General features: G+C 42.2%; 1 protein-coding gene and 1 long non-coding RNA gene across 6 annotated transcripts in view; one reads left to right on the top strand and one right to left on the bottom strand.

Moving 5' to 3' along the window:
- Window positions 1–159: 159 nt before the first annotated feature.
- The window catches only part of ACSL5 (acyl-CoA synthetase long chain family member 5), a 44,955-nt gene continuing 21,090 nt past the window's right edge, over window positions 160–24,024 (bottom strand). For all 5 annotated transcript variants that reach the window (XM_043597518.1, XM_043597516.1, XM_043597520.1 and 2 more), the window contains 20 exons: window positions 22,286–22,391; window positions 17,458–17,522; window positions 17,238–17,339; window positions 15,516–15,615; window positions 14,344–14,522; window positions 13,616–13,648; window positions 13,476–13,527; window positions 12,651–12,724; window positions 12,033–12,110; window positions 10,260–10,394; window positions 7,657–7,791; window positions 7,036–7,131; window positions 5,418–5,490; window positions 5,051–5,139; window positions 4,633–4,749; window positions 3,209–3,352; window positions 2,468–2,569; window positions 1,659–1,730; window positions 1,151–1,297; window positions 160–427 (listed from right to left, as the gene is read on the bottom strand). In XM_043597518.1, the coding sequence (XP_043453453.1) occupies window positions 1,157–1,297; window positions 1,659–1,730; window positions 2,468–2,569; window positions 3,209–3,352; window positions 4,633–4,749; window positions 5,051–5,139; window positions 5,418–5,490; window positions 7,036–7,131; window positions 7,657–7,791; window positions 10,260–10,394; window positions 12,033–12,110; window positions 12,651–12,724; window positions 13,476–13,527; window positions 13,616–13,648; window positions 14,344–14,522; window positions 15,516–15,615; window positions 17,238–17,339; window positions 17,458–17,522; window positions 22,286–22,391 (1,893 nt within the window). In that variant the 3' untranslated portion in view covers window positions 160–427; window positions 1,151–1,156. The remainder of the gene's footprint in view (window positions 428–1,150; window positions 1,298–1,658; window positions 1,731–2,467; window positions 2,570–3,208; window positions 3,353–4,632; window positions 4,750–5,050; window positions 5,140–5,417; window positions 5,491–7,035; window positions 7,132–7,656; window positions 7,792–10,259; window positions 10,395–12,032; window positions 12,111–12,650; window positions 12,725–13,475; window positions 13,528–13,615; window positions 13,649–14,343; window positions 14,523–15,515; window positions 15,616–17,237; window positions 17,340–17,457; window positions 17,523–22,285; window positions 22,392–24,024) is intronic.
- On the top strand, window positions 3,348–5,488 carry LOC122493253. Its single transcript, XR_006299852.1, has 2 exons — window positions 3,348–3,645; window positions 4,577–5,488. It is a non-coding gene; the product is annotated as an uncharacterized LOC122493253 (long non-coding RNA).

Genomic DNA, 24,024 nt, shown 5'->3' with positions numbered 1-24,024 from the left:
GAGGCACCCAGCCATTATTAGTATCTCTTTAAACTCCTCAGGGAATTCTAGTGTGCAGCCCAGTTTGGGAGCCACTAGCTTACTTGACTGTTAAGCGGTCCTTGTCTATGGCTGATTCTGATTCTCATCACGGTCTGTGAGGAAGCACACCCCACAATGTAAGTGTTTGCAGTGGTTTATTTTAAAGACTTTACAAGTGGAAGCAACACGTGTTGTCTGAGGGTGAGGTACAGCAGGAACTGGAGTCCAGTAAAGATCAGTCAGTTCCTTCCCAGAAGATAAGCCTGTTGTGAAGGCCTCATGCTTGTCCATAGGCCTTTGTTCCCAGTTCAGGAGGCTTTTCCTCAGTGCTAGCTTCATTTACTAGAAAAGTGCACTTGACATAAGTTTAAACTCCTTCCTCTGTAGCTTCCGGCTCAGCAGCAAACTGTAAAGAACAGATTTAGTCACCAGATACTACTGGAGAGAACACTTCATGAACATTCTTTTTGGACAGGTTACAGGCCCACTTTTTTTTTTAATTCTCCCCAGTCAGAAAAACCAGTAAGTTTAGGAAATGTTCAGTATGGTTACACTTCCCTTCTGTTGACAGATGTTAGTGTACACAGAAGTACATAGAAATTTGTCTCTTAATATTAGTTATAAGAAAAGGTTGATTAAAAATTTCAGTGGTTTTGTGGAATCGTTAGAAAACATGAATTACAAACCACTTTTGAGAGCTTACAGGTCTCTTAATTTGAACATCAGAAGGCCTAAGTGTTGGGACTGTCAACAAGTTAGGCTTACTGTAAAACTATAAGGAAAAAGTCATTTTGGCTCTTGAACTAGTGGTCACTTAGGCTAGAGATCATGGGGCAGGGACAAAGAATGACAAATGGGCCTTGAATAAAGGTATGCTGATAAAAGTAGACCCAAAACCTAAATGTCAGCAATATTTAAGATGGAAAGGACAAATTTGTTTAGTTCAGGGCTGAGCTTTTATATGGTAAGTCTCTCAATATTTTTTAAAAGCCCCAAAACTATGGTTTTTATTAATTTAGTAGGTAATAATAGGAGGAAAGACAAAAAATGAACATAAGATTAGTATTTATCCATAGTCCATACTCCTACAAGGCAGGCTACCACTGAGCCCCGTCCAGCTGCCAAGTACCTTACCCTACTCCTGGATATTTTCATACAGGCTATTGATTTGGGTTTGAAAGTACTTGGCAAGATCTCCGCGCTTTGCTTTCAATGTTGGGGTCAAGAGCCCATTTTCAATGGAAAATGGGTCTGGATGAAGAAAGATGCTTTTGACCTGGAAGAGAAGATGCACACACACACGTTTATTAGTAATTCAGACTTTTCTGCAGAGACTTCTGCGTGCTATGTGAAGAACTATAAAAGTGGGGTTGATGAAGTAAGGATAAAGACAACAGTAACGCATGCCCATTCCCAAACTGATAATTTGGGGAAACGAGAGGGGAGAACGGATAATTGACAGCAAAAAGGACTCTACAAGCAACTATAAAAAGTCACTGCCATTTGTATTTAATGCATTAATGGTACAAAATCTCAAATCAATTCCTTGGGAACCACATTAAAACCCTGTTATAAATGCAAACTTTAGAACTTTCTAGTATGACTTGAGATAACTAGACAACCTCAGTAGTACATACCTGTTCAAAGGATTTAAGACCACTTTCTCTCCCAATTTTCTGCAAGTCTTCTAAAATGGCTTTATTTATAACCTAAGAAGAGAAAACAAGCTTAAAGCATGGCTATTTGAAAAAAAGACCACAAGAAAGGCTAAGCGTGAACCAACTCAAAATGCCTACAAAAGGTCATCAGGGTAAAAGCAGGATATAGGTGTATGTATGTACAAGCACATTTTATGCTTAATAATGCTCAAAAGACTAATGAGAAGGAAAGGCAAATCTAAATGTTAGCAAATTTTCTCTGGATGGTATTTTTTGATTCTCTATTCTCCACATTCATACTTTAAAAAGAATAGAGGGTTTTTTTTTTTTTTTTTTTTTTTTTTTAATTTTTTTTTTTTTTCAACGTCTATTTATTTTTGGGACAGAGAGAGACAGAGCATGAATGGGGGAGGGGCAGAGAGAGAGGGAGACACAGAATCGGAAACAGGCTCCAGGCTCTGAGCCATCAGCCCAGAGCCCGACGCGGGGCTCGAACTCACGGACCGTGAGATCGTGACCTGGCTGAAGTCGGACGCTTAACCGACTGCGCCACCCAGGCGCCCCAAGAATAGAGGGTTTTTGCTGTCGTTTGTTTTTAACTCCCCATCCCATCCTATCCTCCTATCTAATAAAACCAGTCAATTTCAGCTACAGCCACCTATCCTAAGTTCAAGAACAGCCAGTTCTTCCAGAGAGGATGGCATCATTGGTGCCTGAGTTGGTGGGGCCTTTACTCTCCCACGGTGGGCCCTGTGGGTATGCATAGAACTTTCTTAAGCAAGACTTACTTGGTTTTTGCACAGTTCTTCAAGGGAGCCTTTAACCCCAAGTTTGGCTACAAAGGAGGGCAGCACTTCTGGGTCAGGAACCACCACTCCCACTAAGGAGGACTGTGGAAGGCAAACCAGGAACAAGAACACGTGAGAGCTAGGATAGCGGTGTCCCACAGTGGATGACAACAGCAGGATTATATCTTTGTAATAGATACTTCCCAAGACCTCAGCTCAATGTAGTGTCCAACTCTTTTCTCACCATACATTTAAAACCTTCATAGAACTCTGATCCCATTTTCCTACTCAGTATCTTTTTACAAAAATGTTCTATTCGATATCGATTACTCAAAAAGAAACAGTGTTCAGCCTGAAGCCTAAAGCATCTCTGGCCTCTTTGCCAACCCTTGCCCACTCCCCAAAAGCTAAGTTTACGCACGGTATATATAGTTTGTAGCTCTAGAGGAACTCCCACTGTAGTGGGAACTAAGTGTGACATGGGGCTGTTTCTTATCAAATGACTACCCATTGGTGTAACCATGACAACAGATGCCATCTGTTTACAGATGCCATCATAGTTAAACCATTTTTGTTTTTTACATTGTATTGCCTTATTTGAGGGTTGAACTGTGGCTTCATTTCTTCGGTTTTATAAACTCAAATCTTTTCATCCTAAACCCATTTATACAGATTTCTTGTAGCTACAAGAACCGGCATGGCCTGTGCCTGAAAATGGCTAATGTTAAAACAGTATATTACCCGTAAGCTATCCCCGTGCACAAAAACTTGCAACACCGGACTACTCCTGATGTAGATATTTTCTATCTTCTCTGGAGCAATGTATTCTCCTTGGGCCAGCTTGAAAATGTTCTTTTTACGGTCAATGATCTTCAGAGTTCCGTTCTATACGAAACAGAAAACAGCATCAGTGTTTTTGAGCCCTAGAAACGATGTCAGTGTAGAGGCGGAAGAAGTCACAGGTATTTTCCTTCTACATCTTGACTTCGCTACAGACTTTTGAGCAAGCTTTAATTTCTCCTTTTTGGCTTTGGGGAAAGGGGAGGGGAGCAGCTTCCAGCAATAACCTATAGTGTTATGTCCTTGTGGAGGGTCAACGTGCAACCTCGGAAAACATCCCCAGGACCTGCTGAAGTTGTGTAAATGGTTGCCTCATCTAATGAAGAAGCTTTGCAGCTGTGAATTTCCAAATAATGTAATTTCCAATTAATCCATTTCCAGAACTCTCAGGAATAGGGAAGGACTTCTCTTTTTAAAACGAAATTTTTTTTAATGTTTATTCATTTTCGAGAGAGAGACAGAGACAGAGCATGAGCGGGGAAGGGGCAGAGAGAGGGAGATACAGAATTTGAAGCAGGCTCCAGGCTCTGAGCTGTCAGTACAGAGCCCAACTCAGGGCTTGAACCCACAAACTGGGAGATCGTGACCTGAGCCGAAGTTGGATGCTTAACCAACTGAGCCACCCAGGCACCCTGTGGGAAGGAGTTATCTTTCTTAAGACTTTTGAATTAGTTAGATCTCCCCCTCCTTGACTCCCTTCCATGTATCCCTCCTGTTAGATCCTGGAGCAGGGTAAGATAGCTTCATGGTGCTAATCAAGTCAATTATTGTGCTTCGTGAGACTGAAGCAGGGCTGGCGAAGGCTCTCTGACCAGCCACCAGAAGTCATGTGCAGCTTCATTTCTCTGAGCTTATTGGCCTGAGGAGCTTAGGGTTTTAGGGATTTAAATTGTAGAACTGGGCAAGTGGCAAATACAATCCACATGATCACACTCTAAGGACAATAGACTGAACCAACCATGGAAACATCAAGGAGGTTGACTCCAGAAATTAGCCATCAAGTCAGCCTAACAGACATCATCTGGAAGTAACTAATAAGGCTCAGCCTTTGGTAGTGTGGGGACTTTCTCAGAGTTATATTTTTGGTCCATGGGAGAGCTGGGTCTAGAACAACAGATGTCCCACCTGCCAGCCTAGGTTCTTCAACTGTATTTTCTTCTCTTTATAGTATGAGGATGCCACAAGCCAGGTAGGATTCAGACATAACTCCTCTAAGCTGCCTCAGCTGATTAATCTACTCATATCTCTGCCTGTCTTGCTTATAAGCAGGTAGTTCTCTTCAGTCCAACGACAGAGGCTCCTGGCAATTTTGAAGAAGCACCCACCGGGAGCCAACGACCAATGTCTCCTGTGTGAAGCCAGCCGTCCTCATCCAGAACCTCCTTGGTCTTCTCAGGGTCCTTCAGGTATCCTTGGAATACATTGCTGCCCTTGATGCAGATCTGCACATAAGACAGCACAAGCCGGTAACAGTGGGAAAGGCTGCAACTCCTAGCAGAGGCACTTCACAAAACGCCTGCTCCCACCTCCAATCATTTGATGGTTTCCACTACAGCGTGAAGACCACCAAATTTTACTCCCTGTTGTAGGGGATAGGAAAGTGAGACTCAGAGATGTCCATTTCCTTGGTCAAGATCTCAAGTCAAACCCAAGTCTCCTCCTCCTCACAGTTGTGTGCTCTTTTTGACATAAACAGATTTACTATGGATGTCTGGGCATGACTACAGAGCACAACCTACCCACCTCTCCTTCACTGTTCACTGAAAAGTAGTTCATGTCAGGCACATCTTCTAGCTTCACATGATTGCAAGCCAGGGGGACTCCGACGTGGCCTAGAAAACACCACCTTGAATCAGCTGGGAAACCATGAAACAGTGATAATGTCCAGGAATGTTTCTGACTTATTTATGGATTGACTCTAAAACAAGAAAACTGAAAAGTCATCCAGTGCCAATGCTGGATAGCCAAGATAGAAAGGTCTGGACTGAAACTTGAGTTTGGCATTTGCCACATTTGTCCAAAGCACTGAGGTTATCTAACTCAAGCCCTAGTTCCTTTAGAACCCTCCTGCCAACAACTGCATCTCCCACCCAGTAGATGGAGAACCTACCTGATGTCCAGTCTCCAGGTAATGTAAATGTACAGCCAGCAGAACATTCTGTTTGGCCATAAGCTTCAAACACCTGGGGAAACCAAAGAAGGGTTTGAGACTTACTCAAGAGAAAGCATGAGGTGGCAATACCCTGTGGAAAGACATGAGGAAGGCAAGGTCTCTGAGGCTTGGAAGATACTTGGTGTCCTAACACCTTCAATCTGCTGGTCGGGGGCAAACAAGCACATAAGCTACTGCACTGGGGTGGGGTGGGAGGGGGCAGTGAGGGGGCCTGTGATAGGCAGACTTTGTAGAGATGGAGAAGAGGGCATTTCCAAGAAGGGTGTGACAATAGGACCTACGTATCTGTTGGTTTTAGGGGCTGAGGGAAATGAAGTCATTAAGAATGGCCAAGAGGGTGCTAATTTGAAAGAGTAGATGACCTCTAGCCTTGGCCATCAATTAGAATCATTTTGATGGTGGTTATATACAGAAGGGGACACTATGAGGACACAGTGTTTCATTCGTGCCATGAATGTTGGTCAGATGGATGAACTAATTAGCTATTTGGGGGAAAAGAGAGAGAGAGAATTTCTACACCCAAGCACTTGTACTAAGTTCCAGATGGAACACAGGCTTAATTAGGAAAAAGTAAAATGATGAGATTATCAGAAAATAGGAATGAAAGCAGTCTTATGAAATACTGGAATTAGGAAGTCCTATCTAAGCAATTCACAAACCACAAATAGAAAAGATGAATCAGTTTGATTATGTAAACATTTGAAACTTTCATATAGCAATACACAAGGCAAAAAGATGAGACTAGGAAAAACATTCACAAAAAAACAAATACTACTATATGAACTCTTAGAAGCAATGTGAAAGAGAACTTTATTATCCATTGGCCATTTTTCTAAACGAAAATAATAGAGTACTCCCTGAAAGAAATACAAGTGCCATTAAGTGATAGAAAAGATGTTCAGTGCTAATAAAAGAAATAGAACTGAAGTGAGACTTTTCACACATCTGCTTGGCTAAGCTTTAAATGACTGGGAAAGCCTGACAATGGCAAGAATGTGGGGGAGATAAGATCTCGTGCATTATTTACAGGACTGTATAAAAAGACAAGATCTTTCTGGAGGGAAGTGTGATAATCTACATTCACATGTGGGGAAAAAAAAACAAAACATATATTTTGACCCAGTAGTCCCTACTTGCAGGCATTTAATACCCTAAATTGGTATTTGCATCAATACTAAAGGATACACAAGTATCCTTATCACTTCATTGATTATAACAGTGAAAAAATAGCGACTTAAATGTCCATCCATAGGAGACTAGTTACTTAGGTACATCCAATAAACTAATAACCATTAAAATGATGCTGGTCTTTATTTGACCAGGACCAATGTTGATGGGGCACTGTTTAACAAGTATTTTAAAACTGATGCCAGTTTATGTAAAGGTACGTATGTATGTATACAGATGCATAAAGAGAAGGCTATTTTCTCTTGACTTTGAGATTTTTGGTGACACTCTCTTTGGTGCTTTTCAGTTGCGTTTTCATTTTTAAAAGAGTGAGCTTTTTGTGTGCACAAGTGAAATAGGCTATTTTCAAAGAAGGTGCTTGGCTTACCGGACATCCTATTGCTGCCCGGAGGAACATCAAAACTGGGCTGGAGATGGGGGCAGCTCCAGTGACCATGAGGCTAACCCTCCCGCCAAGGCTGTCCTGTTCAGGAGAAACAAAAGAGCTGCTGAAACCTATGTCCTTGGCTTCAGTTTCTTCCACTGCAAAATGGGTAGAACAGCCTACCCAGTGTTTTTATAAGAGTTAAACTAGTTAATTTACAAAGCACTTACACCAGGGCATGCCATTGAGGAAAAGCACTTAAAATGTTAGCTTTTATTGTCACTTACATCCCTAGCTGAGACTAGACTTGCAAGTTTTTAAAAATTTCCTCAGATGATTTATATTCCCAGACGCTTCACATTACTTATAATCTCAACAGACCACCCAAGAGAATAAGACTGTGTGCCAAAACTTAAGAAAATCCATTTTCTACTTTTTGACCAATTTCCTTTAATGACAAAGTTGTCCCAGAGAGACCTCACCTCAAAAGGGGAGTAAACCCAGTAAGTGTGACAGGATAACCCATTAAAGAGACACTCAGCCATCAGAGAAAAAGCAAAGTATGATAAGCTAGCAGGAAGCCCAGATATTTGCCTGGCTCTGTCCTATACCCAACCAACCTACCTGGATCTTTCCAAAGATGAGCTTGTCCCAGAAACTGTCACGCCTGATGATACCCTTTTTTACTTCACTGAATTTACAGGAAATAGCCAGGTTCAACAAGAACTTCTTCAAGGGTGTCTTGGCTTCATTGTGTACCTGGAAAATGATAGTTCCTCTTAGTTGGAAACCTACTGGAGATACTCACCAAAGCCATTCACCAGTGAGCAAAAGACAGTGCCTTCTTGCTTCATACAGAAGTGACTTTCATGTCATGAACTGCATTGCTAAATAATGATTCCAGAGAATTAGGGCCACACTAAGAAATAAGTGCACTGAGTGTATAGGTACAGAATTCCAGCTCCTCCAGATTCCTTGTCCTTGGCAAACAACTTTGACAGCTGAAATAAGCGTGTCCTCAAAATGTTGTCAACATCTGCCTACCAAATCACCTGGGGGTACTAGATAAAAAACAGCTCAATGGGCAACACCTTTAGGGCTTTGATTTAATAGATCAAAGAAAGGCCTAGGAATCTCTCCCTCCTATCTCTCCCTCCCCTTGCCCTATAATGCTTATATACATTAAATATGGAAAAATACCACTCTTCTCTGTAACTAAAGTTTGTTTAACCACACCATACAAAACCCAACAGATTTTTCTATTCACTTATTCCATTTGGACTTAATTATGGCACCATTTTACCAGCTTATTATTTCCCTAGACTCCCTTACTCTTGCCTCACTGTGACTAATCTATAAACCATGTACCTGCCAAAGGAGAGCTTCAAGTACAACTCGAAGAAATCCCTTACTTCCAAAATGAAATCCTGAACCCCATATTCTGGCTTTCAGGACTCCATCCTACCAGAAGTCAGATTCAAGGAAATCAAAGTTCTTTTCCAGTTCAAAATTGGAAAAGAACTCTCTAGCCATCTTCCATATTTACACTTCCATTTCTAAGCCTTTAGCTAAATTGAGCTATTCATCCTTAGCCCCTAATGCCAACTGTGCTCTAGGTTCTAGGCATCTACTTATGCCCATACCATCATTTTGTCAATATCTCACCACCTCTCTCCGAGATCTATGCTCAAATGTTGCCAGCATCCTGTCATTCCTGATACCTCTTTCAACCTTAAGAGATTTATCTTCATCATTCACAAGGCAACTTCCTCCTAATATATCACTGACAGAGGCTGGAATTTGTAGTCACAGTAATAAAGCCCTTCATTTTTAAAATAAGTTGCAGAGTAAGCTGTGTGTTTAGTATTAACATATCATTAAAAAAATATCAAAAGTAAAAATGTCTAATAACATGAACCAAAACCATAACAGCCGCCAAATCTAATAATTCCGTAGCATGCCGACAGCTGCTAGGGTTGCTAACAATTCTGTTAAAACTAGCACTTTCAATATTCAGGGGTCATCTGTGTGCTAGAATGCTGCCTGCCCCATCACCAAAGCCCCAAGATAGTACTGAGATTCACAAGTGTGAAGGGGAATGCTAGAATCTCAGGGGTGGAGTCCAAAGCATGTGCAGAGTGGCCATGTGTTATTTCCTCGGGGATCCCATGTCTATGGAATTGTGAGATGATCAAATATCTGATTAAGAGCCTGGACTCTATTACTATATTTCCTGGGTTCAAATTCCAGTTCCAGGGACTCCCTGGAAAAGTTAGACAATCCAAGGCTTGGGTGAGAAACACAAAAGATAAGCTTGGGACATGTTATGGGGAGTTATGTCAAAAGGACACATGAAGAACTTGATTGGGCTCCCAACTTTGATGGTGGGACAATTTGAACATCAGAAAGAATGACTGAGATGGATTAAGCATACAACTATGCAAATCACGAGTTCAAAATATTACAAATGAAAAATCTTGGTCATTTCTGAAGATCTCTGGGGGCACCAATTCATTATTCTAAAGATTGATAAATAAAGGGAAAGAACACTTGTCACATCTTTCTAGAAGAATCTCAGCTAATGAATGCAGGAGAAATGATTAAATTGAATTAGAAAAATCACCGTGTTGTAAAGTCTAATGAAAAATAGAGGAGCGGTCAATGACAACTAACTACTATGTGACAGTTTGATTCTGGCCCAAACCCTTATTGGTTATGATTCTGGCCAGGTTTTTTTTTTTTTTTTCTTTTCTTTCTTCCTCCTCTCCCCTCCCCAAGGCTCAGTCTCCTCAGCTGGAAGTTGGAAATAGTAAGTGTGGATGGGATTTCCTGTGTTTTTGCAAGGATTAGATAGTGGAATGCATATGAAATGTTGCCCACGGGCCTGGTACCTCAGCAAGAAACTCAAGAGTCTGTAGGCATTATGAATCCAGAGTAACAACTCCTCAATAAGTCAGCTTAATTTTGAGGGGCTCCCTAAGTCCCTGACTTGAGCTCTTTCTCCGGATCTGGTCCAAATGATCTTATCCACATGAAAGGAGTTTTCATTTATTGTGGTTTTTCACAGTTGCATTTGTGAATGTGGCTATTAGGTGGATGCTCATGCAGAGTATGGGGCGTATGTGGAAAAACTTTCTTAGCAACGTAAAGTCCCTAAAAACCTTAGGCCTAAGCCACAGACCGTTCCTTCATCTCCAGGGCAAGCCCCGCAGAAGCAAGGTTGGCACCTTATCGTAGATTCTGTTGAGTAGTCGAGGCACAGAAGGAAACACTGTGGGCTTCAGAGTTTTCATGTCATCAGGAAGCAACCGAATATCTCCTTGGAAGAAACCGACTTTGGCACCACAAGAGTACACGACAGTCTAAAAGCAAAACCAAAGAGCAGAGCTCAGAGCCAAAGGCCCACTTCATGGTGGCGGGAGGGGGGCTGTCTTGGGCAGAATTGAGGAACTAGGTTGCCATCCACAGGCACTTTTCTCTGTACAGCACCCTCCCCACAAATTTCAGATACCCAGAACTCTGAGAGCCTGTGCCCAAGACAGGTTGGAAACTCATTTCTTTTTTTTTTTTTTAATTTTTTTTTTTCAATGTTTATTTATTTTTGGGACAGAGAGAGACAGAGCATGAACAGGGGAGGGGCAGAGAGAGAGGGAGACACAGAATCGGAAACAGGCTCCAGGCTCCGAGCCATCAGCCCAGAGCCTGACGCGGGGCTCGAACTCCCGGACTGCGAGATCGTGACCTGGCTGAAGTCGGACGCTTAACCGACTGCGCCACCCAGGCGCCCCGTGGAAACTCATTTCTGCTGAGGTGGCAGGACAGGGAAGACAGACCGTGAGATGGAGGGCCCACCCTATTCCACCTGTAGCTCTGAGTGACAGTTCGAGACACTGTCCTTTGTAAGAGACCGTCCATCATGTAGCACTAAGAAAAACCCTGCCACTGAAACCAGAACATGCCTACAGTTGGAAGACTATCTCAATGTCGGAGGTGTTAGAATGTGAAAAAGTATGCTTATTAGAGTTCATATTTTATTAATCAGATGCCACTACTTTAGCCCAAGGAACTGAATTGTTCATTTTGGCATTTCATGCATCAACAGATAAACTGGTTGAAGAGGTATTTAAGTGAGTAGCAGCGAGGGGATTTTCCATCCATACTACTAGATGTGTTTTGGGAAGGCCAGCACTATTTTCCGTTCTCAAATCAGCCCCAGAATTGCCTGACAAGCCTGGAGTCCACTGACAGAAAGGCAGCAGCTCTCTGGCATTCATATGATCCTAACTGGCTCTACCTTGACACATACTGAACATCTTACCCGGATCAAATGTTCCTTCTCTGCACCTTTGTGGGAAACTTCCTTTTCTCTAACCCTAGGTCTTTTTTTTTTTTTTAATTTTTAATGTTTATTTATTTTTGAGAGAGAGAGAGAGAGAGAGAGAGAGAGAGAGACCTAGAGCATGAGTGGGGGAGGGGCAGAGAGAGAGACACACACACACACAGAATCCAAAGCAGGCTCCAGGTTCTGAGCTGTCAGCACAGAGCCCGATGCGGGGCTCACCCCCACAAACCGTGAGATCACGACCTGAGCCGAAGTCTAACACTCAACTGACTGAGCCACCCAGGTGCCCCTAACCCTAGATCTTTTTAAAAAATTCTAACCAAAATGAAATGTAAAGGAAGAAACAATATTCCTATCCCAAAATAGAATTGAGAGCAGATAGTAAGCTCCTGGCTATGACGTCACTGGACTCACAGGCCCCTGGGTAAAGGCAGGAGCAACCTTTAATTCTGCTGGACATACATAGACACAACTAGAAAGGCTTGCAGCAAGTGAAGTGTAAATGCCAGGGTTAGGACTCAACTGCACCAGCTCCCTGTGTGCTTCTTTCTGATTAGAGAAAGGACCACAAATGTTGTATAGCTGCCTTTGAAATAAACATGGAACTACTAATCAAGACTGCCTTTTCACATACGTGGTAGGAACATAGGTCACTCACCTGTACAATCCTCTCAAACATATGAGCCAAGGGGAGGTAGGAAATGGACACATCCTCAGTGGTGGGCTTGAAAATACACTATAGATCAGAACAAGAAAGAGACACCATTGGATTAGTGCTAACTTTCTATTCTAAAGGAGATTTAAAAGCAGCTCCTATTAACTACAGTTAATAATACTGTGTTGCAGATTTGAAAGTTGGACTTGGAATTTATCACAGGGACCATTTTGCAGTACATACATATATGGAATCACGTTGTACACCTGAAATTAATACGTCAATAATATCTCAACAAAATTTTATCTTTAATTTTAAAGAAATTTCCAGGATTGCCACACATAGTTGCACAGGTTTTGCACTGTATGACTGAAGTTAAGGTGCTCCTTAACTTCACTGAGTGTAGATACAGGCAGTGATTCTAAGAGACCAAGGCTGGAAAATGCACAGTCCTCTGGACAAAGATGCACCAGTATTTGTCCACACTGATTCATTGTCAGGCCTTTAACGTGGCTTTTGGTTTTGTTTTGTTTTTTGTCTCTGCCTCCTGTAACATCAAGATTAAAATCTTATGACGGATTTACATTTTAATGAATACCTCTTTTTAAATTGACCACTGACCTCCATACATTTGAGGAAAGCAGAACTGTTTGCAACAATATTTTCATGGGTCAACATGGCTCCTTTAGGGTCACCTGTAGGAAATAGGACATGGAAAAAAAGACCCTTTAAGTAACTAATAGGTAGCCTTTGGTTGTGAAATAAGAAGCTGCATTCAAATGGTTCTGTTCCAGAGAGTCAAGAGCTTCTCTGGTCACTGTGTCTTTTTATGAATGGTATAGGACTCTGTTTATGAATGATTAATGCACCCAGAGACACTACTGCTGACAACATTGCTAGACTTCTACTACCACAGAGGGTACAGCCACAATCTCACATTGCAACAGTCGAAAATAAAACTCCAAGTGACCCCCCACCCCCCCCCAACCTTGCACTGTTTTCATGTTTAAGACTTCAGACCTAACTATATTTCCTAACTATCACATTACAAACTGGCACATGGGGCCATATCTAAATCTACTCGGAGTTATAACAGATAAGTAGCTTCAGGGGTAGGGATGGGCACACACTGATCTGTGTAGAACTGTCCCTGAGTCACCTTGATTGAAACCATTCTGGTGGTGTCAAGTTGAGAGAGTGGTGGTTGGGGAAGAAAATTGACTCTGATGCCATCTGTATGGTTCCTGAAGTCCATAGCATGGAAAAACCTCCCGGTGTGTTCCATGAAGTTTACTTGCTTATACTTACATTTTTCCATGTGGGCATCCATACTCAAAACTTAGGTTGTATGACCCTAAGGATAGGGTATATTTACCAGACCAGTGGTGACTCACACTATGTTTTTGGCTGAGCAGAGGTCTCTGGGACAGCTTCATGGGCACTGACCTGTGGTCCCACTGGTGAAGCAGATGATACTCAGGTCTTCTGGTTTAGGGGGCTAGAGGAGGAAGCACAAAGGATTAATCTACCAAGAGCTTTGGGAGTTGAATATGGCAAGACTCAATTTTGGGCAGAAGAAAACTTACCATAGGTTTTCTGAAGTTCTCTTTGCCTAGATTCTACGTGAACAGAAAGCCAAGAAAGGAAGTCATCGGTTAAGATGGACAGACTTATGACAAACACAGCCCTCTCTTTCCTTTTCCATGTAAACACCTCCCTTTTCTGTGGGAATCAAAGCAATGCTCTAACCCAGATCAGGCCTAGAAGCCAATATTCAGGCAGGGAGGAACATAAGGTTTCCCTAGAATACCAGCCTCAAGCGGGCAGATTTCAGATGTCCAAACTTCCCATTGTATTCTTGAGGTCCAGTCATCTAGGACCATTACTAAATCTTTCTGAATAATAGGAATAGTTGACATTTCAGGGCTCACTATATACCAGTCGCTGTCCTGAACACTTTATATAACACTTTACATTTAACACTTTACAACTCCTCTGTGAGTTAGGGACTATTTCATCCTTATTTTACAGAGGGGAAAAGGGAGATGTGGAGAAACTTGCCTAAGGTCACCTGACTAATAGATGTGGAGCTGGAATATGAACCCTGTAACCTGACTCCAGGACCCACATCCTTAGCTACCACTGACCTCAGTATTCATAAATCCTCCACTTAGAAGGCTGTGCCCATTGACCACAGACCTTTCTTCTCCTCTGGCATGGCTTCTGAATTGTTTTAGAGAAATAATTCTCAAACTTCACGGCATGAATCTCATTTACTCCTCTTAAAGCTATTATTTGAATTTAAAGCCCATACCTCAGCATCAAACAGCAATAAGATCTCAACTCCATTTTTCTCTCCTCTTTCCTTTAGGTCATCCTCAAAGGGATCCATGAGGATGATCAATTTCAGGCCTGGGGTGAGGCCCTTCTTCACATTCTCTATCAGGAGAGATGCCTTTTGGGGAGTGTCACAGATCACCGCAGAGATATTAGCTGGAAGCAGAAACAGAGCCAGAGGTCACCTTCATGCCCTGCTAGGTACCTGATTGCCTTGCAACAAGGAAGAGATTTTTGAAAATTTCAAAGCTAGTGGGTACCCAAAGGAGATTATGTCTGCAAATCAGATTTATAATGCAGAAAACCTGAAGCATTCCATCGATAATAAATGAGCTTAATTGAAACAGAAGCACATAGTTTTCATGCATGCTACCAACACAGTTTGCAGTTTCTAGAGTCATGTAATTCTTTCTGCTTAAGAATACAGACAACAAACATGGATCACTTAGGTGTGGTCCTGTCACTGTGTTTTATTTGGGGGAGGGAAGTAGGGAGTAGAAGAGAAAAGGGACAAATGGGATTTTAGCAGACAAACATTTTATGATTCTAAATGTTAGCATTTGCTGTGATAGTTGTTTGTAAAAATAAAAAAAAACAACAACTGCTGATTATGTTTATAGTTTAAATGGGTCTACTCACTCAACCTACTAGTTCTGGGACAGAAGGTAAGATCTTGGATATGTGAAAGAGCTGTTACTTGACCTTTGAGCTTGTACTTATTTCTCTAACCATGGTAATTTTTTTCTACAAATTCACCATGGACATTGGTGCATGCTGGCTAACTGTACTGACTTGGATTTACAATGATAGGAAATGAAATCAGAAGTTCCATAGTGATTTAGTCAATTAAATGACTCAGTCACTCACTCGATGACCTTTTATCCAGTGTGGCCAAAGTAAGGCATCTTATCTCTAAACTATACTGTCACACCGTGCCACCTTGAACATTTTATTGCACTTTCTATCTGTACATATCCCTGCTTGTGCTTTTGGTAACTTCCTTGTAAATTATATCCTCGGTACTACAGGACAGGAAAGACTTGAGCACATTCTGGCCATAGCATTCCAAGTCTGTTAACCAAAGCAGATATTGAGGAATCACTCAGCATGAACACAGAATCAAGTTATAATTTAATAGCAAAGTTTTACCCTTGTTGACAATGTATATGATGGCGTCTGCTCCCAAGGTATCATACAGGGGGACGGCTACCATGGAGTATGTGTAACAAGCCAACTCAGAGATGATCCACTGTATGGAGAAAAGCTCCAGTAAGAACTAGAGAACGCTTTGAAAGGGAAGAGTATTACTTCAGTCATTCAGCCCACAAATGCTTGTTTGAGGCCTTCGTGTTAAAAGAAATCACGTGGGGCCCTAGAGACTTCCATTGCTAATGCTGTAGAGTACAGCTAAATAAAGGAGATAAGCTAGGCACAGAGACGACTACTACACAAAGGACCAAAATCCAAAGGTGGAAGTGCAGTAAGTTCTATCCATAAGAGGTACAGAAAGCATTCGTTTTAAGGAATTTAAAGGAAGGAGAGATCACTTTTGGGGTGGGGTAAAGGCCATCTGGGACTACTTTGGGGAAAGTGATGGAAATGGGGCAGGGCTTTGAAGGACTGGTAAGATTTGACTATGGAGGTGGAGGCAGAGCAGGCATTCAGGGAAGAAGGAAGTGGATGAACAAAGGATAGCACAACATCACTGTATATACATCAAGAAGCGTGAAGGTTAATACAAAATGAATTGGAAAGGTGGGTCAGCATCTGCGAGTGGTGGGCCTTAAATTTCAGTCTAGGTGTTACGGACTGAGTTGTGTCCACCCCCCAACCCCCCTGAAAATCATGCTGAAACCCTAACACCCAATGTGACTGCTTTGGGAGATAGGGCCTTTCAAGAGGTAATAAATAAGGTCCTAAGGGTGGAACTCTGATCCAATATGACTGGTGTCCTTATAAGAAGAGGAAGAGGCACCAAGGATAACAGAAGAGGCCACGTGAGGACTCAGTTTGAAGGCAGCCATCTGCAAGCCAAGAAGAGAAGGCTCAGTAGAAACCAAACATGCTGACACCTTGATCTTGGACTTTCAGCCTCCAGAACCGTGAGAAAATAAAGTTCTATTGTTAAGCCACCCAGTCTGTGATATTTTGTTGTGGTTGCACAAGCGGACTAATATACCAGGTTTGGCATTAAGTTCCTAAATTAGAGTCAAGGATATCTCTTCCTATTGAGGCTGGGTGTAACAAAGTGGAGTGTGTAGATTCACCCAAAAGTACAGCCAGTGCCCTCTCAGCTTTTAGGTTAAGCAACTGGCTCTAGTAAGCATAGGACTTCCAACTATTCTGAAGCATACAAAGGCTTTCTCTGAGGATACTGGCCTAATGACTTAACTAAAGCTTGAGTCCAATCATCTTAATGTCTACATCTTTCAACTCACTATATAAAGATGGTTATAGCCATTCTCAGTAGCAATGGGTACCTTGTTTGACAAGTTCAAGTACAACATGAATGTTCCAATTCTAATACAAACACCTCCCCTCCTTTCTACAATGTCCACAAGCTCTTATTTGCCAGCTCCCCACAGCGTCCTTACTTTCTCCTCATTTGGCAGAGACTGACTTAAAGTGAATCATAATGGGCTAGGAAATAAGAGAAATCCAGTCACCAACTTAGATCATTAGACATCCAACCAGGGATTAAGGAGGCTCTGAGGTGTAACTCTTTACACTGGAACAATATTTAAAGAGTAGGAGGTCTTTAAATAGTTTTGGTAAGTCATCAGCAAGTATAACAGTATTGGTTTCAGGGTGGGGTTTAAGTCTTTAGACCTAGCCCTGACTCATTTCTGGAGTTAACTTCAACATGGTTACCTCTGGCCTATTCTGAGCAAAGATGCCAATGAATTGGTCTGTTGATGGCCCATATCCTTTATGCAAGAGACAGGAGCCCAGGTATTCTGCTCGATCAGACACCTACAAGACGGGGGTGGGGGTGGGGGAAAAAAAAAAAAAAGAAGAAAAGCAGTCAAGAGACCAAAGTAGCTCAGAATACCACAGTAAGAATCTATCCAATACCATGGGCATGACTTACCTGCTTGTAAGACAGCCATCTGTAGGGCTGGTTTGGTTTTCTATATCCCAAGCAAGGCCCATTATCTAAAAACATAACATTAAAAGAAAATCAGCTCCATCTGCAAATCCTTTGGACTATAGAATATAGCAGGAGATTCAGAAGAGACAAGACACAAAGGAGGAGAAATCCAGTAAGAATGTGAGCTACTCTTATGAACGAAATTCAAAGGCAGTAAGTACTCAGTTCTCAAAGGCAGAAAGAGTTTTTACAAACTACATTAGAAATATTTAGGAAGTGCATTTGGAACTACATTTGAAACATTTAGGAAATGTTTTCAAACATTCAGGGTGTTTTGGTGTTGTAATATGTGACCCTTATTGGAACAGACATTTGAAGAAAACCGGCAGGATGGACAACCCATATGATGTGAATAAGTAAAATCCCACAAGAAACACAAAGAACCTATATTGGATAATCTTGGATTGAGCTTCCTTATAATAAGAGAAATGTATGCTCATAAAAATATGTAAAAAATCAAAATATGAGCTGTCAATGATTCCATCACCTAAACACCATTATCATTATCAAATATCAAATTATCAAACACAAATATCATTAACACTGATCTTTATTTTCATAGTTCCTTTGTATAATTTTACAGGGTTATGTTCATTCCACATATACACTTTGGATCCTGCTTCCTTCTCCCATTTGACTTAAAAATTCCCATGTTGTCAGGTCTTCTCTATAGAGATTTCAGTGACCTTATATGACCATCTGATGAAGGGTTCTACTGCAGTTGAATTTATCTCAGTATGAGTATTTAGGTTGTTTCCAAATTTGACACCTTAAATAATGCTATAATAAATACTCTCAAATCCTAATTTCAAGTTTAGGACATTTTCTTGGAGTCTCTGAAATGAAACAACTTGGCTGGGGAGGGCTCGGGGGTTGTGGCGGTCAGTGGAGCTCTGCTGCACGAAGCAGTTGTGACAATTGGCTTTTCTCCCACCAGCGACATTTCAAGTAGTAGACACTAAATAGTATCTTTTTATCACACCTTCTGGTTTGATACGCTTAAAAAAGTACTTCCGTCTAAGCTTCTTTAACAGCTATTCAGGTGGTACCCTTTCCCCTCATTTCATTTACTCTCTTGAATCACCTGTTGATGTACTTAGCCTGTTTATAGAATGTCTTCTGAGATACTGAGGCTCATAAGGAACCATAGTGGCATATGTGCACTCGTGCACACACAGTTGCACACTTGTACACACGCACACATACGTTCACCTTCGATATTTTTACAATTGTGGCGTACATTTGGCAAGAGAAGAATTAAGCTTCCTAATTGCTGAAGGTTGGGAGCTCCACTTGCTAGAAACAAACAGTAAACGCGGCTTTGAAAGTCACAGAAGTGGTGTTGTCGAGCTAGGGAGCAACGCTAACTAACGGAGAAGCCCCCTCATCCAAGCCAGAAATAGACAGAGTTATAAATAGAAAAGTGGAAGTGAAGGAAATTTTACCCAGAGGATCTAGCCAAATTGCTGGAGGAATTAGGATCTTGCCAAAAGGAAGCATTCTGAGACAGAATTACTAAGAATTCAGAGGTAAATAAGTGAACTTCCAGCCTAAGTGACAGAAGGAAAGGGAAAGAAAGCCAGGAAGAGAGAACCACTCTGATTAAAGACATATTTAAAAAATGAATGAGGAGACTGTCCATGGGAAACGTTGCTACTTTTTCCTTCTGCTGAAACAGCTGCACGAATGTGCAAGAAGTCAAGCCTGACACTAACTTTCCCGGAAGCCGGGCACGTGCTGGTCTGCAAGCTGCTCCCAGCCACTTCTCCATCCCGGAGAACGCACCTCCCGTGGCCTACTGCTGGGATCCCTTGTATTAAAATCCTCACTAGTGGGGCGCCTGGGTGGCGCAGTCGGTTAAGCGTCCGACTTCAGCCAGGACACGATCTCGCGGTCCGTGTGTTCCAGCCCCTCATCAGGCTCTGGGCTGATGGCTCAGAGCCTGGAGCCTGTTTCCGATTCTGTGTCTCCCTCTCTCTCTGCCCCTCCCCCATTCATGCTCTGTCTCTCTCTGTCCCCCAAAAAATAAATAAACGTTGAAAAAAAAAAATTAAAAAAAAATCCTCACTAGTGATAGCTAGCACCAATGGCATGTGACTCTGGGCATATGGGTAACTATTGCTACCCCTAAGGCACGAAGCATCATGAAGGACTGGGGCAGTTTCTTCAAGCCCACTCAGTAAGAGAATGGTGATAAATGTGGAAATACCATTCTGCATCCCATCACTTCCCTAATGATGAACATTCTAGCAGAGGCCCACGGCCAAGGAACAAGTCAAATAATTGGCCCAAAGGGGCACCAACTGAAGCCTCATTAAACTCGGTGCCCTAATCGGCTTCAGCCTGATTAGCCAAAGTCCTGACCAGGCAACAGCCTTGCCTTTGATTAGCTTCGTCCCTCTGTTCTAAGGTGCGGCCATCTACAAAGAGCCTGCCGGTGAACAATTGCTTGGCCAAATTGCTGCCTTCAGCTAAGTAAGAGTGGAAACTCTGGCTCCCAGAGCCCCTGGGAAGCTTTGTCAAAGATTCAGATTCTTGGGTCTCACTGTGTGGAATTCTGATCTGCTGCAACAGGGCAGAACTAGAGGAGAGTGTAGTTTAAACACTCCCTGTAGATGATTTGCAACAGAGACCATCTATTGGGTAGGGGTTAAAAGCATATGTTAGGGCTGATGTTTTCATCTCCACTTGGGACCAGACGTGTCATTTTCTGTTTCACGTGCCTGCTTCCAAGAGAAACCCTTTTAACTTTATCTGCTTAGTTTTAATTTCGTATCAAAAAACATCTTCCTTTTTTTGAAAACTATGTAATGCTTCTTAATTTTGTTTTTGGGATAGACAGAGTGCGAGTGGAGGAGGGGCAGAGAGAGAGGGAGACACAGAATACGAAGCAGGCTCCAGACTCCGAGCTGTCAGCACAGAGCCCGACGTGGGGCTCGAACTCGCAAACTGTGAGATCATGACCTGAGCCAAAGTTGGAGGCTTAGCCAACTGAGCCACCCAGGCGCCCCTTGAAAAACCTCTTCTCAATGAAGTATCATACATGCCACTTATCATGTGCTAAATGGCTTGTTTCCAGTTACAATAACAACACAGTAAAGAAAACTCACTGAAGCAAATTTTGAAAAAGGGAAAGTTCTAGGGGCGCCTGGGTGGCTCCATCAGTTGAGCGTCCAGCTCTCGCTTTTGGTTCAGGTCATGTTCATGAGATGAAGCCCCGCTATCAGCACAGAGCCTCCTTGGGAATCTCTCTCTTTCTCTCTCTGCCCCTCCCCCTACCAAAAATAAATAAACTTAAAAAAAAAGAAAGAAAAAGAAAATTCCAAAGGAAAATCTTTTATGTTAGCCATATTGTATCTAAAGTTGCCAAAAAGTAAAGAAACTGATGGTTGGTTGGGGGTTTCTTTGTCATTTGCACGGAAGTCTAAATTAAGTGCTGACCTAGAGCCAGAAATAACCAAGTACAGTCCCCTTTGGAGACTTCAGAGAGAAGTTTGCTTTACAATAAGCCTTTCTTTGTCTGAAGGAGCAACTACTTTCATAAAACACTTAAGAGCTGACTGAAAATAGAACAATCTAGTCAAACGGACAGATTTCAGAATCAGCTGCAACATTTTCTCGTTCCATCACCTTTGGAATGTCCCCGAACCTCTGACTTGCTGTTTCCTCATTTTTAAGAATAGAGGCAATAATAACTACTCATGAGGGTTTAGGGGAGGTTAACAGGCTAGATGTGTGTTGTGCCTGCACGATTTGCACCTGGCAGGAGTTGGCTGTTACATATTGCCACAGGTAAAAGGCAGAAGGGAAGAAGGGATAGGAAGTCACAGAGGCAAGGGCGCCCGGGTGGCTCAGTCAGTTAGGCATCCAACTTTGACTCAGGTCATGATCTTGTGGTTCATGAGTTCGAGCCTTGTTTCAGGCTCTGCGCTGACCGTGCAGAACCTGCTTGGGATTCTCTCTCTCTCCCTCTCTCTCGCTCTCGCTCTGTCTCTCTGTCTTCCCCTCCCCCACTTCTGTTCTCTCTTACTCCCTCAAAATAAATAAATAAAATTAAAAAAAAAAAAGATGTCACACAGGCAAACCCATGTCTGGATAAAATGTCACCAAAGACTAAAGATGTAGGGAGAGCTATAAGCTGGTTGATTTTGGAAGGAAACTAGTGTGCCTCGCCTTGTGTTCAGTAATACAGATATAGGTAGTGAGCCTTGGTATGTACCAAATGAACCTGCCAAAGTGCATGTGGTGGTGTTTCTAAGGAGGTCCAAAAGATAATTGCCTTCTGTGATACTAAAGAGTAGTGGCATGGACCAGGATCGGGGTCAAGGACAAGGTAGATCGGGAGCCCTGGATGCCAATTCTGGCTCATATGTTGCATCTGTAAATTCAGGGAATTGCATTTACGAAAATCCCATTTCTGAACAAATATAATGGACCCGTGAGCTAATCAAAATACTTTCCTCCACATTATTGTCAACTCTTTACCAACTTGCCGGGGAGGTCCTCTTTGTGTTAAGTAAGGAACAGATTCAGAGGCAAAGTGATTTTGTACAAGGTCACACAGCAGAAAGGGAAGAACTGGTTTTAAACTCAAGTCTGTCTGACACTGGTTCTCTCCCCCCATTCTGATGCTATGTCTCCTGCATTTTGTATGTCAGCATTCTACTCAGACTACCATTGGGTTTAAGAAGGGAGACAGGGGAGAAGAGGTATACAACAAGACCACACGTTGGTCTTCTTGCAGTCAAGATTAGACTTCCAGGCCTACCAGACACAGCAAGTCCTCTTTGGAAAACTTCATACAGCGTCCTGGCATCTGAGAAGTAGTAATGTGAGTCATTGTCCTTCTGGCCAGCACCCTTCCGTGCTCCTCCCTAAAACACAAGACCAAGTTTAGGCCAAGCCTGAGTGTCTCCCACCCTTTCCAAACCACTATGGATTGAATTCTTCAATTCAACCATATATTATATATTCAACCATGTATACTGAACATCGAGGTCGCAGGAATGGCCCCTTTATTATTGAATGAAGTTTTAAATCTCAAAATTGTAGTATCTCCACATTATAGAAACCCAGTGAATGTCACAGTTACATTTTTGGCACTCTCCTCCAACCCATCTAGACACACACACACACACACACACACACACACACACACAGAGGAGACATAATACTATAATTTTATATTTTAAAAAAATCACACCAAGTTTAAACATCTGTCAAATGCATACTATGTTCCAGCACTGTGCAAATACTGCAGATGCAAAGTGAGTTAAGACAAAGTCACCATCCATCAGCATCTCATAAATGAGAGTCTACGGAGTGGAGGTGAAAAGGGAAAACATGCGACTATAATACTGTGATGTTCATACTGTAATACCAATGTACATTCTGGGAGATGAATAATGCTACCCACTCTGGGTTAAGTAGAAAGGTTGCAAAGAAATGATACTTAATAGAGGCTTTGAAGATAAGTAAGCATTTACCAAAAAGTTTTTTTAATGTAATTTTATTCTTAGGGATTAGGTGTTTCTTAAAATTTTTTGTAATGTCTATTTATTTTTGAGAGAGAGAGAGACAGAGTGTGAGCAGGGGAGGGGCAGAGAGAGAGGGAGACACAGAATCCGAAGCAGGCTCCAGGCTCCGAGCTGTCAGCACAGAGCCCAATGCGGGGCTCAGATTCACGAGCCATGAGATCATGATCTGAGCTGAAGTTGGAGGCCCAGCAAACTGAGCCACCCAGATGCCCCTACCAAAAAGTTATAGTTTGGTAACTTTGGTAGAGGGGAGGAAAAGGAGAACAATTCAGAGTGAAGAAACGGTCTGGATAAAGACGCAGAGGTGAGAAGACACATTGCCAAGCCTGGTGGATAGCTAGAGAGCAAGGTGTTAAAGAGGGATGGTATTGTGGCTGGGGATATGCCTAAAAATGTAAGTTACTGCCGAGAAAAGGGCCAACAAAGTACAGGGGATAACACATGAGGTTACAACAAGAGACCTAACTTAGTCTAGAGCATCAGGGAAGATTTCCAGGAGATGTCACATTAACTCAAGACGTCAACAACAAAGTTCCCTGTCTAGCAAAGGAAGATAGGGTCTTAATTCTTTGTTTATAAGGAAGAAGGAAGAAGGAAAGATGATTCAGACTCAACTTTTGGTAACCGGATGAGAAGAGATGCACTTAACTGAGAGAAGGGGAAACAGGAAAATGTGTGTGTGTGTGCATAAGGGAGAAGCTATGAAATACAGAGATCTGCTGAATTTGAGTGTCACTGAGATGGACTGGAACTGGGGAGATTTCAGAACTAGAAAGTTAGATTCAGGTGTCATAACCTTTTAGGTACGTGTTCACCAACCCTTGCGTGAGAGAAATCAAGAGATGGTGAGATGGAAACTCTAGACGAGGGGGAGGAAAGAAGCTAAGTGACAAAGAATACCTTGCAATTAGGAAGAGATCTCACTGAAGGATATTATGAAAGACAAAAAGAGGAGTTTTAAGAAAGATGA

Source organism: Prionailurus bengalensis, chromosome D2 (genome assembly GCF_016509475.1).
Source record: "Prionailurus bengalensis isolate Pbe53 chromosome D2, Fcat_Pben_1.1_paternal_pri, whole genome shotgun sequence".
Lineage (NCBI taxonomy): Eukaryota > Metazoa > Chordata > Mammalia > Carnivora > Felidae > Prionailurus > Prionailurus bengalensis.
The sequence above is the reverse complement of the archived record's forward strand: the minus strand, read 5'-3'. Positions and strand labels throughout refer to the sequence as shown.